The 13,939-nt window shown below is 41.9% G+C and overlaps 1 protein-coding gene across 4 annotated transcripts in view; it reads right to left on the reverse strand.

Annotated features, from left to right (window-relative positions):
- Positions 1-5,629: 5,629 nt before the first annotated feature.
- Positions 5,630-13,939, reverse strand: part of Tdh (L-threonine dehydrogenase) — an 87,301-nt gene continuing 78,991 nt past the window's right edge. For all 4 annotated transcript variants that reach the window (XM_037415110.2, XM_075874004.1, XM_075874003.1 and 1 more), the window contains exons 7-9: positions 12,554-12,820; positions 8,861-9,042; positions 5,630-6,017 (exon numbers count right to left, since the gene is read on the reverse strand). In XM_037415110.2, coding sequence (XP_037271007.1) covers positions 8,915-9,042; positions 12,554-12,820 — 395 coding nt within the window. In that variant the 3' untranslated portion in view covers positions 5,630-6,017; positions 8,861-8,914. The remainder of the gene's footprint in view (positions 6,018-8,860; positions 9,043-12,553; positions 12,821-13,939) is intronic.

Below are 13,939 nucleotides of genomic sequence, written 5' to 3' on the forward strand. Positions count from 1 at the left end.
TCTGCGAAACGAGCTTTTTAACGCTATCAAATTAAAAAGTACTTTAGCCTGCTCCCAGGACTGCTCCCGAACCCATGTACCATGTTCCACCACTGAGAACAGGAGTCTTGTTTCGAACATCCGTGCACTTCAGTTAAAGCTGCCAATTAAACATTGTAGTCAATATGTACCTAGTGATAAGTCCTTTGCATCCAAGCGATTTCAGGAACTGTCTCCTACGCTATAGGCCAAGAGGTATCAGTGATGGAGCCATAGCAGTGAGACAGTTCCCCACGGCTCTTGACAGTGTTTATTTGGTGCACCATCACAAGCAAATGAAGAATTAGAAAAAAAAGAGGAGGTTTCAGAAAGTTTTAATAAATATTCTTTTTTAAAACAATCTTTTTTTTTTTCAAGACAAAATATGAAGTAAGGAACGAGACATAGTGGAATGTTGTTGTTGGTTCATACAACAGGTTCTTTTTTATAACAATCTCTCTTTTTTTTTTTTCAAGACAAAATATGAAGTAAGGAACAAGACATAGTGGAATATTGTTGTTGGTTCATACAACAGGTACAGTGAAAGCCGATTTAAAGATCTTGCATTAAAGAGTATTATACTGTCTTTGCTGAAGCTTAGTTGCTAATATTAACAGAATATAACTCGATTTAGGTTGGTTCATTTACATTTGCAATTGAGATCAAATTCTTTGCAAATTTATGCATACCTGCCAAGTTCAAAGATTCTGAATGCGGGAAATTTCCGCAATGGGGGGGGGGGGGCAGTAAACATCAGCTTTGCGTGAAGTCCTATAATGGCTTAGAGTAGCCGAACACCCGAGAGTGGGGTTTTTCTAATTACAGTATAAAGTGCAAGTCTCGAAGGGGGGCAAAAATACGTGTACCTCTTAAGATTTAGAGTCATCAAAACGACTAGCGAAATCTATTTCTGTCAAAATAACTCTCGTATGCCTACCTGGGACACATGAATGATTGTGACGGCGCAGCCGGCTGCAGGGAAAGCGTAGGTTGAAGCTTTGCTCAAGGCCAACTGAAAACCGAATACCAAAGTTCGCAGATCGTCAGGAACATTACTAGATTCTTTGTATGGGAACTTCGTAACGCTTTTAGCTTTTTTGACATCTTTATCGCCTCTACCGCTGCGCTAACCACGTGCTCTCGGCTAGTAATTGCGTCGCCACGACCGTAGAGTCACACCTGGCTGTTGGAGAAAACGGTAGTACCGTTTTGAATCCGCGTGCGCCGACTGAGCTCGTGCCTTCGAACTGTCATTTTTGCTATGATCGCATCTGCCGTGATTTTGTCCGCAGCGTCTATGGAAAGCAACGTCGCTTTGACTGGTCGAGCGCTGGATGCACGTGTACTTTTGGAGTTCTGTCAGTTACGTTGTCACCACACATGATCATGTCAAGAGCGACCTCAGTTTCGTCCATAGTGATTGTAAAAAATGATAACCACAGTTCTGACAGTGTGTGTGCCGGCCGCATGCGTCCTTGCGAAGCTTTCATGGTCTCATCAGCCTTGGTTCGACTCTTTCGGTGCTAATTTTCACGCGACCCGCCGCAACGAAGAGAAGGGCTCGGAACATACGAATTTTGGCCCAATAGACGTAGTATAATTTGGCTGCAGAATTTCACAAATTCGTATCAGCCGGTATCGCATCATTGAAATTCTACAGCGCGATTAGATGCACGTTTCCTAAATTCGTTTACAAAAAAAGCGATGGGTTCGCAAAAAAGCTTGGATCGGATTGGGCAGCATTTTTATCAATTCGGCCAGATCACGCACCAAAATTTCGATTTCCGGGAGATTTTCCTGACAACCGTACAAACGTAAGAACTGGTTGACGTCGGGAAATTTCCCGGAAAATCTGAGAGACTTGGCAGGTATGTTTATGCATTAGCAGGTGAGTAGTTAAGAGAAAACCTGCATCACATAAGCGTAAATATATCCCGCCATGCAATACAACAAAAGTGTGATCTTATCAATCTCGCATAGGTTCACATTTTATTTTGCGGCCCATTTAACATTTTGTTAGCACGATACATGCAGTGCACCTCTTGCTTACAGTATTACATTTGCATACCTTTCAAATGCATAGAAAGATGGTTTTGCTGTATTTGAGTTTGACATGAAAGACAGCTCAGTGACATCCAGTGCAAATACTTTAAAAAAAAAAGAAGTACTTGCCCATGAGCATACTCGCAATGACTAATGTATGTGTGCACCATTGTTTACTTGATGGTTAGGCTGTGTCTGCACAATTATTACTTGATAGTTCATGCAATAATCGGGAGTAAAGCGTCCTGCTTCAGAAATATAAATACCTCTTGCCGTTTTTAAAGCTCTTCATTGCCAACCTTATTTAACTATGTCCTTTAGCAGGGGGACTTGATTTATAATAACGAGATGTAGAGTGCGCAGTTCAACAGGAACAGTATAAAAACTCGACGAAGGGAGCTCCATACCTCTTTTCTCGACGCTAAGTCACTTGATACAAGTAAAGATAGTGGCTGTTGATGGATCTCTTGCAAGACTGATGCACAATGATCTGTGTATGATAGTGCAATGTGTTTTTTGCATTTTTTGCACTCATGCATGCGGCTTCAGGGCACTGTCTGTTGGTGCCCAGCAAGTGCCAGATTTCTCTCCGAACTGCATCGCACAAAAAGATGAAATATTTCACGACCAATAGGTATGTCAATGGAGTACTGATTACAAATGCTGGAACACTGCTGTGCCAAGGCATGTAACAGATAACCCTTCGAACAGCTTTTTCAGTGGTTTGCGCATTAGGAATTAAAATGTACACTGCATGTTAGTCATCGTCATCAGCCTGACTTCACCCACTGCAGGTCAAAGGCCTCTCCCATGATCCGCCAATCAACCTGGTTTTGTGCTTTCTGCTGCCATGTTAACCTTGCGAACTTTTTTTATACAGTTAAGTCTAATAATTGCTTAAAAGGTGTTACTACATTTCTGTTTTAGTGTAAAGCCCAGTAATTTTGTTAATACAGGCATTTATGTGCTGAATAATTTCTCGAAGTTCAAGACTAATTACTTTTGATAAGAGTAGATTTTTTTCTTGTTCTCACCAAGCACATTATTTAATGATGTACTGCCAGGCCTTGCAGCCACTAGGTATCCTTTTTCCCATTTCCACTAGCTATTTGCTGTGAGGCAAATTTTATGGCCCGTACTGACTGTATGGAACATTGAAATGCTAGGAAAGACAATAAATTCAAAGGAAAGAACCGTCTCAGAAATGTAGCCGCTAAAATGCTGCTTACATGTAACAACCAAGGTGATAAACGTTTTTAGTCGGCATAAAACTAAGGACATGCAGTGTTAGTGTAAGCACAGCCAAGCCTAAACCTCTTCTAAACACTAGTGCTAAGGGATGTGATTAATTTCTTTGTATATAAGGGAAGAAATGCTCAGGTGTACAGCCGCAGCCACGTCTGTGTAGAGCCCGTGAGCAGCCAGTTTTTGCTCCACGGCGCGACACCTTGAGACAGTTTCAGGCTCTGAAGTGGTGTATCAGGAGCATTCGTGTCCTAGTTGAGAGACTGACCACATCACAGCACGATACTGCCCCTAGGTTTTGGGTCACTGAGCGAAAACCGGCTGCTTGCGTGCTCTACACAGACGTGGCCGCAGCTGTACATAGAAAATGAATTATGTGTATGTTATCTCACCCTGTAGCAAGTTTGTGTTGTTCAATGTTCAGACTGTTTCCAACATTGCACTTGTGTGCTCTTTTGATGTTCCTTGAAAGCTTCAGTAAGGCTTTTTCTTATTTGCAAGAAAGATATCCAGGAGTCTCCTTGTGTAACTCGTGCTTAAAGCCATAAGCACTGGCAGCATATGCATATAGCTATAAACATTGCAGCAATAGTGCTCATAGACAGCATTGCTGCATATTAGTTGCCAGATGCACTACCGCGGTTAGGTGGACATCTTTCAATTCACGACAGTAAGGGCATGCTCAATTTAGAAAATACACACTGCAGTGTCTGCAAAGAAGCATTTTGTCGGCAGCACTGGTTCATCCCAGAGTTGCCTGAGAGTAGGCAAGCATTGTTGACACCCCAACTACTGAACAGAAGCCAAACTATGAAAGAGCTTAAGGCACACACACTTCGAAACAAATCTGCACCACTTCTTACAGAAGGTAACTTGCTTTTCAGCACACTTTTGCGACCTCAAACTGCATTTAAGTGAAAGCCCTCTTTTTGGGTGAAATGCGAGTGAAACATGAGGCCTGTTGGTGCCTTCTTATCAGATTAAAGCAACTCCTCTAGGTTCAATGTTTGCCAAAAATTTTCTAGCTTAATCGCAAAATATCGTACAACTGTAATCAGTGGATGTGAGCACACATGACATGCCAATGCTAGGAGGAAATGCAATTTAAACGATTCAATGTTTATGCGCATTTACATGACAAAAATTCAAAGGTTTTCAAGGACTTACAAGGCTATCTGAGCAAACATTCAAGGACCACATTGTCTGTTAGAAACCCAATAAAAACATGTTCATGGAAGGATAAAGGCTTGAAATAACTTGAATTCATCGAAAAAGAGTAACATTACTTGAGCAGACATAAAAAACATGGCTCCGATGACATTTCCTTTCTAGACAACTTTCCATCAGTTTCTGAAAGCTGCATAGGTAATCACTTTTGAGTTTTATTCAGGTAGGAAAAACTAAGGAACGGTTATATCGCAATGCCTTACACAGAGCAAAGAAACACAAGGACGAGAGGCATGTTTGTGTTATTTCGTGGCTAAAGTATGTTATCGCTCAACGCCTTGTTGCTTTTTGGAATTTTCATATTGGTATCCACTATCTCCTGCTGCTTGGTCTTGGCAGTCTTCCTAAGACTGTTTGATTTGATGATGCATATCAGGTCGCTAATTGTCTCTGCCTCTTCTGAATATGGTTCTGCTGTAGCTTTTAATTCCTTTGCAGCAGAATCAAGTTTTTTTTTCTTTTTTTGTAAGCATGTCGACCTCCTCATCAATGCAACAATTGTTTTTCTGTTTATCATCACTCTGCTCCTGCCTTTTCCGAGTTTCCATGAATGCCCGGTATCGGTTCCGTGCCGAAGCTACTGATGCTCTCGATTCTTTTATGGTGGGCTCATTACATATGCCACCTGCTACATTTGTGGCATCACAAATAATACACCGTGATATGTGCCACAATGTTTATTTTAAAAAAAGGAAAGTTCAAGGATTTGCAAAAATTCGAATGCTTTTAAGGCCTTGAAAACAAACTTTTCAGATTCAAGGGTTTTCAAGGATTTCAAGGACCCGCATGAACCCTGATGATTACTGCTGCATACACAATGGTTAAACAAGGGGCATCTATGGCTGATAAAAGACATGAGAGGGAATCGCTATGAGTTAGGCAGATTGTGCTATGAAAACACTACTTTTCTTTTGTCATTTGTGTTTTAATGAAATGACAAAACATGGTTCGGGCACTCTAGCCATTTCTAAAAGTGCTCATGCAACGTGATCAGTATACACTCAAACAATTAGCACAAGAACATGCATACTTCGATGGCCTTGTTACAATGCATAAACGTTGCGATAGCGTCATGTCAAGCAGCCACCATAGAGGCTTTTCGTTTTGTAATGCTCGTTTACTCACAGGCACAACTGAGAGGTCTTGACGGTAGTACAGATTCACAATTTCTTCATCCTAAGTGCACGGGCCAAAGCTTCCGACGCAATTGCTTCGCGGACACAATTTGCCCCCCAGTAACTAAAGACAGCGACAGACCTGGTCGGAACTTCAAAATGGTGATGAAGAGGGCATTTAAGACAACATGCAGCTATTCAAGCTGCTTACATGAAAGCGCTGTACTGAATGAAAGTTCTAATTTGCGGCCAGTCATGAGTGCAGTTCAGATCTGTCGACGGGGCTGGACGGATGACGTACGAAGGTCGCATCAGAAACAGCGCACACCCAGAATATGTTAACTCCCTTTTTCTTGTTCTTGGCTTGTGCTGTAATTCAAGCAAACGTACAAAAGCGAATTAGGAATTGTAGAAATGGCCATCATGATTTCAGTAAAACTGGTGTAAGTGATCGGCTTCATAGTTAATGCACTTCATTAAGAGAAATGCAGAGACTTAGTCTGAAGCTGTTGTTCGAAGCACAGTTAAACGGGCCATGACATCCAATTTTCAATCGTAATACCTCGTATGTGGGTTAATCATTGAGCATTGACAAATAAGCTGGCGAAATTCTAGCGCATTTGGTCGACCGCTTAATTTATTCTTAAATGTTTATACAAACTAGCGTGTGGCCTTAGAATCTGGCAAGACTAGTGCTCTTGTGAGCCCTTGACTTAATGAGCAGTTGGCTGTGCGAGCGTGTGAATAGTGGCGAGCAGTACTGTTCCGTCAGCTGTGTGTGAAATCGAGATATTCGAGCTTTCTTACGCTTAGCAGTGATATTGACCAATTCGCAGTAGCTGAAACCAGGGTAGAAGACGACGGAACCGCTCCTTGCTGCACGCTACGTCACAGGCACCCTGGCAATATAGCCGTCGCCGGCGGTTGGCTGGACTTACAGCCAGCTACTTCGACGGCCTGTTTTGCACTGAAATGTTCTTTTACAGACCACTCTTCATGCGCGTACATGCATAATAGAATCTGTACTTCTATAGTTTTTGCTGTAAACTACAAATTGTTGGGTGACCGTGTTATGTTTAAGAGTCTCTTTGTCTGGCACTTTCTTTAAAATGGCCCTGCAACACTTTTCCAATCAACTATTCAATGGTTTAATAAAGGAGTTTATTGCCTGACGAATCGACTGCATCAAGAATTGTAATCCGTCTAGTACGAGCGGAGTTACAGAGACTTACCGCGCACTGTAACTGCATTCTATTTCTCCTCCCGGCAAGTACGCTGGAAGCTAAGCAGGTGGAACGTCAAGGGTGGAAGAAGTTACATTGTGCGCGTGTCATACCGTCGATTGCATTTTTTTTTCCCCTTCAAACGCACGGATTAGTTTCAGTGTGATCGCGAGCACGCGTGCAGGCACGTGGCAGCCTCCCGCAGTGGCCACGGTAACTGCACTGTTCACGATATTCAAATGAGTAGGCTTGTGCAAATAGTGAATTTTAGGTTCGAAGCGAATGGTGATTTTGATAGAATAATTTCCTAAAGAATTCGAATTGTATGTATGACATATAAAAAAGGGGGAATATTTATCATGACCTAACTAACCTGCACATTATTTCTTTTGAATTGAAATAGAAGCTGTATGCAAATGCTTTTTTTTTTCGAAGGAAGTCTAAACAACCTTGAATAGTAGTTTTGGTAGGATGCAAGTGATAACCTATAAGCTACCTAATGTTTTAAAATTTATTATACTTGGAGCATATAAGCCGTCATAACAAGCTTAATAAAATGAAAAATTGATTTGAGTGTAACGTAATCCTTTAAAGGGGCCCTGCAACACTTTTTCAAGTAGTCATGGAGCCAGTAAACATTTTGCCTCACAAATTTACCGCCGCAAAGTCTCTAGAATCAGTCCAGTATGAGCGTAGTTCCAAAAATTTGTTGCATGCTGTAATTGCATTCTCTCTTATCGTCCAGACGAAAAAGCTGTAAGCTAAGCAAAGAATAATGGCACGGGGAAAGAAAATACGTCACACGCACCTGGTGACTTTGAGTAGCTGTTTTTTTTTTTCTTCGAATTCGCGACTTTTCAGTGCGATCGCGCATGTACTCGTGGACAAGCGGCGGCCTCTTGTGGCGGCCCCAGTAGCGACGAGCGCACCATGCTCAAATCAACCAATGGCTGTGACCAGAGCCGTGTTCCTTCTTGGCTGTGACAAGTGATTTTTGAGCTTGTAGTGTAATTTGCCGTGGGAAGAAAGCAATTTTTAGCTTTGAAAGTTTATTGTGAATTGCAGGCCGCGTGCTGCGTTATAATATTAGCCTCGCGTGTTCTCGGTAGCCTCGACTACCGATCGGCAGCGTTTTCTGACCATGATCATAGTGTTGCGAAGCCCTCTTAAATTTGAAGGGGGCTTCACGGCAAGGCGAATTTCCCCTGAGTAGGTGTTTTCACGGCTTAGCACACCTACATTTTAGTGAAACCACCTTTACAGGCGGTTACATGCGGACTAATCGATTCTCAACCATACCGCTGCGAATCACAACTCTACCATCTTCATCGATGCGCCACAATACAATAACTCCTCCACCTTCGCACTTGTGCTAGTAGATGGCGTCGGAGCCCTACGCTCAACAGCCTCTGTTAGGCTAGCATAATATACAACTATTCGTTCATTGCGAATACTGAGAAAATATTTGCCAACTTAAATTTTAACCGAAGCGAATTCAAATAATCAACTATTCGTTTGAATATTTGAAGCATTCGAATATTCACACAAGCTTACAAATTGACTTACTGCTATAAACTTGGGTATATGGTGCAATCATTTAGGTAAACGACATTATTTGCAAAAAGGAAGGGCAACAATTTCTAGCAGGCCTTGAGAATTAATTGTAAATTTCGTGCCGCGTGCTATGCTATCTTTGGCTTAGATGTTCTCGGGAGCCTCGACTACCGATCGGCCCGTTTTTTCGACGATGATGAAAAAGTGAATTAGGGACCCCTTGAATGCCTTAGTGTTCAGTTTTTATTTCCGGGTATCGGTGCTAAGATGCTTCCCACCGGCCTATCGACACATTTTAAGTGACATTGCTGTCCATGGAGTACATTGCAAACTACAATAAAAAGCTAGCAGTAAACAAGAACAACCAAAGGAAAATGTCTTAGCTATAGTCATGTTGTCTTCTATTGTACCCAAACTATGCTTGAGAAAGGTTACCTGTTTCGGGAACGTGAAACGAGATGAATATTTTTTCTAAACTGGTATCCCGGGTCAGCGTTTATAGACGGGTCGAAGATTGTCAACCATAACTTTGCACATCTGAGCCAGGTCGTAGGTTGGCTTCCAGCCCCAGTCACGACGTGCATTGCTGTCGTCGAACACTTGTGGCCAAGAGTCGGCTGCAAAAAGAGAAAATAAGCACAGTTTGATTTTTCGCGCTCTTGTTATTGTTTAGCCTCTACAGCTGCACTGGTGTCATTTAGACCAGCGTTTTATGAATAGATGCTCCATATACTTTACGGTATTAGTAAATAGAAGGAGGAGGCACTTGGATGCAGAATCTAAGATCTGTAGCGAGCATCTAAAAGTTAGGTCAGCTGTTGTAATATACATGCCTAGAAATAGTTTTTGGGAAGCACCTGTTATTCTTGAATGCGGAAAGTGAAAGGTGACTGATTGCTTGGTCATTTCATGCTGCTCAAGCTGCACTTAAGACACTAAAAAAAAAAATCTCGTACTGGTAAACTACTCTTTCAGAATATCGAAATTACCGCGAGAATAGTCACAGTAAGCGAGAAAACGTGCAAGAAAAAAAAAATGCGGGTGGCGACACCACATAAATGTTCCTGTATAAATAGCTGTAATTCATAGATTTTGAAGATGTGTGCTAGTGCCTGCATAATAGCTGATAAGTAAAAATGAAGCAGACTGTCCTCTGAGCGGTCCAGAGACTTAGCATACCAAGTTTCAGCGAATTTCGTTCTGCCAATGTCGTGAAGATACAAAAATACTCCTTGAAATCTGTGACATTATGCATAGAGATTTCAGTACGATCTAAGCCGATTTAATGTTTTGCTTTAGACTCACGTAAAGAAATCAAACAAGCGTTACTAGAGTCCTTAAGGGGAGATGCTACTCGAAGACACTTTTTCTTTAATATTCACCCTAGAGTAATGAAACTTGAGCTGTTTATGGAACTTGTTATGCTGATTTCAAATATATAATTAGTTTTTTTGCAAGTTACACACTTATAGCTCTGCAACATGACAAAGTGAAAACCCTAACCCTTTTGCCCCTCCTCTTTTCATCCCTAAAATTCTGTAATTTTTTACCATTCATAGTTCATAATGCTTCAAATAGAGTGTAGAGTGTAAATAACTAATTAGGAAGCACATACAAAATATGTGATACGCCTGAAAAATAATAGATGTAAAAAGTCCATATTTCACCTACTCTAGTAAAGTTATACATACAACTTTTCATTATACAATAAAATATTTAACTTTAAACTAGATAATTGCATTTGCCATACTTTGGAAAAAATTTGGGCAAAATTTCATGCAGATCCGAGCACTAGAAGTGTCCGAAAAAGGAGGGGCACATTGTAAAAAATGGCAAAATTTGTGTTTTGAGGAAAACGAGTTTTTAAGTTAAAATTGAGTTTTTATTTATGAAAGATATTATTAAATCAGATGAAACTTGCACACAAAAAAGAACAATCCTTCTTGTAGTGGCCACTGTGACTAAAATACGCCGGCACCTCGAGTTTGTCCCTCTCGGCATTTTCGAGCCGACTCCTCACAGACATTTCGCTCACAGACAAGGCCATGAAACGCTTGCCAAACTTGCGCTCCATCTTGCAGAGCCTTGTGCCAACTGCAAGCTAGGAAGAAGTTCGACAGGACTGCGAAATCCAAACTAAGTCCAGTGTCATGCCATTTTGCGGTCATGTTTGTGCCACATACCGTCGTACCTAATGGCAATGTCGTCCCTGCTAAGCTCTCTCACTGCGAGCTCTTTCGACCTCTCAAGATTGGCGCTGACGTCATCCATTGCCGCATCACGAACTTTCCGGCTGACGGGTGTGAATGACTTTGATGCATTGGCTTTTACAAGCCAACAACTACCACAAATCGGACCAGCTGCTCGTAGCTTATTCCTACAGAGTGCGCCGCACAACGGCTTTCACTTTCGAGCAATGCGTTTTTTCATTCATACCGGAGATAATTACACGAGAAAAGCATTGTTCAGCTGCGCTGCTCGACAAGACATGGACCCCGCAAATAGGTTTCACAGCACACACAGGCGCGCAGTGGCCAATGGCGGTCCCCGATTCGTACCATGTGATAAGCCAGTCGCGGCGCTCGAAAAATGCGTAGAAGAGTGATTGACTCTTCGACTCAAGCGATCAACAATGGCTAGCAGGGGCGCCTAATCGGCGGCAAGGTGCTCGAAGACGGCACACTTTCGACCTTTTAATAGGCACCTTGTGTTCTTTAGGTGAAGTTTTAAAGCATTTCCAGTGAAGTCTCGACCTGTACTATTTTTTTTTATAACAGTAGAGGTACTAATCTTATCAAAACAGGCGAAAATAAAAAAATCGGTTATTTAAAAAAAAACTCAAGTTTTTTGACCCGCGTCTCCCTTTAAGGACTCTGGTGTTACAGTAAGCGCAAGCAGGCCACAGTGATAGCGAAACAGTATAATCCCGCAGTGCGCAGTTGGGTTTTATGATGCAGCTGTAAAAATTCGTTGCTTTGCCAATTTCGTATCATGCAAGAGCACTCTCTTGAATGAAACGAAATTAGCCTTAGTACGCCTCAAGAGCTGTCCTGGGGACATTCAAGTTCCCTTCATACCGATACTGGTTCGAATAGTGAAACTAAGTAAAAATACACCTGAAGTGCTTGTTGTTGACAGAATTAGTTATGTTGCATTCCAATATGACAAGTTTCTTTACTATTTAATTGAATTTTTCAGATGGTGCAGCTGTTGCACAGTTAGCATGCGAGACACTAAACTTGTTGTAAAGGTTTACATGTGCAGTTTCCATGGCAAGCCATATTAAATCTTGTTCCTCTTTTTGACTACCCTCCAAACAAGGCTAGAAATGGTAGTCAAGGATCCGACGAAAGCTCCTCTGGTCAGGTAGCTTGTTTCAAATAACGAAAATTGCAGTCGCTGACCAAGTCAAAAGGCAACATTTTTCAACATATGGGATCCCCTTCCGTTTCCTTGTTCACAATGAAATAGACGTAGCACTGTAGTCCCGTCAAGTATATACAACATAATGGACGGCCATAGGTGTGGGCTGGATGAACTAGTTTGGAGCAATGTGGAGTATCTGTGAGCGATGTGGGGCCTATTGAGACTGCTACCCGAATATCCGTGAAACAAACATCATATACCATTAACAGCATAGACCGAAATATGTGGCATATTTATGGTTGTTCATTACAACACGTACCGCATGTGTAACTGAACAATGGTGGTAGGTCCGCTGCATTTTTAGCAAGGGTTGCAAAAGGTCAAAAACTGTTTGTTTTCTTTCTTGGTGAATGACTATAATTTCCGTACGCGATACTTTAAAGATGTTTCGTGGTGCGCTCTGGCAGTTATGTCAGTAAATAAGCTGCATACACCTTGTAATTTTTATGAGCAAGAGAGCCCAAGACATAGTGAATAGTACTGTTCATCAATCATACATTTGTCCATATGTGTCAGCGCTATTGTGTGTGTCTACATGGCTGTTTTTATCTAAAATTACTTGCCAAATATCCAATTAGAAGCACAAGTGCGAAACACGAAGATTTTCAGCAGCACGCACGTGCTTAATTTATGCCCAATTCTAAAACAGTGTTTCTGCATTTGTAAGAACGCTGCCAGTAAAGCATTCTGTACCCGACTCACCGATTTCTTGCCGTCCGTCCGGCTTATAGTCAACCTTGAGGTCGGGCACTAGCTTGAGAACTTCCTTGAACAGCTCCTCGGGTGTGAAGTCCATGGCGGTCACATTGTAAGTGCGAAGCTTGAGGCTCTCGGAGGGCGCCTCCATCATCTCCATGAGAGCACGCAAGCAGTCCGTGATGTAGATCATCGGGAGACGTGTGTCGGGCTTGAGGTAGCATGTGAACTTCCCGTACTTTAGTGCGTCGTGGAACACTTGCACTGCGTAGTCTGCATCACAGTGAACACAGCGGTCAAAAGAGGCACCAAATAAGGGCTTTTGCTAAACTGAGAGTGCTAATCATGTCTGTAGGCGGCAGCTATTTTCAACGCTTAGTATGGAAGGTGTATGAAGGTACACGCCTGCTTACTGCCCCGACTTACTTAGGAGACTCCCGAATGTCGAGCAATCCTTGCAGTTGTACAGGCATGGCCATAAATATCTCGAAAAATAGCCCCAACTTTCCCAGCGAAAGAAAATAATGGACAGTGGTTCTAAAATTTTCTGGCTTTAGTCTCTGACGTGTGAGACGCTTGTTAAAGGGACACTAAAGAGAAACAATAACTTGGTTTTGATTGACGAAACTCCAATACCATATATTTTACTATTACTAGTTCATTATTAGCGCAGAAAATCCAGGTCTACGTTTCATTTTTAAATTTTGTGCCGAAGTCTTCGCTTGTGACGCCGAAAGTTTGAAAATGTATTTTTCGTATTTTTGCCACATTGGTGTAATTAATTTTTTTGTTACTTTGCCTGCTAGGTCCCTGATATGCACAGATGACAATGTGCTTAATTTTTATCGATTAGAAGCTATGTAAGGTCTAGTAGATGCGTTCAAAATTTCTCCTGTCATGCTGTTTAGGGTGAGAATTTAAGGTGGCATCGCCACCCACTTTCTTTTCGCATTTTCTTTTGGCACGTTTTTTTGCTCACCAAGCATCATCTCGCGGTAAGAGTGGCATTTTCGGGATTTAGAAATTGCACTTCACTGATATGGGAAAAATCATTTTGCTTATTGGTGTTCCTTTAAGTGATCTTTTCCGCTCTACATTGGTGTCATGTGGCAAAGCGCACTAAGCGTGGGAATTGGCAGTTAAGGGGATGGTGCATTTTGTTCCTTGGATGCGCGTGTGTTTGCCGTACAACTACGATTGCTAGCATGACCGCTATCGATCTTTCAGAGCTGTCTCTTGCATTGCTAAGGCCCTTAAAAACAATAAATAATGTTTCCCTTTCCTTCCCCTTGCGTATACTGCACGAGTCTCCTGAATATTTTTAGGTCTCCATATTGGCAGGTATGAAAACACATCAAACGGCAATATTAGTCCAGCTCTACCAACGAATTG

Source organism: Rhipicephalus microplus, chromosome 9 (genome assembly GCF_043290135.1).
Source record: "Rhipicephalus microplus isolate Deutch F79 chromosome 9, USDA_Rmic, whole genome shotgun sequence".
In the NCBI taxonomy this organism is placed as follows: Eukaryota; Metazoa; Arthropoda; class Arachnida; order Ixodida; family Ixodidae; genus Rhipicephalus; species Rhipicephalus microplus.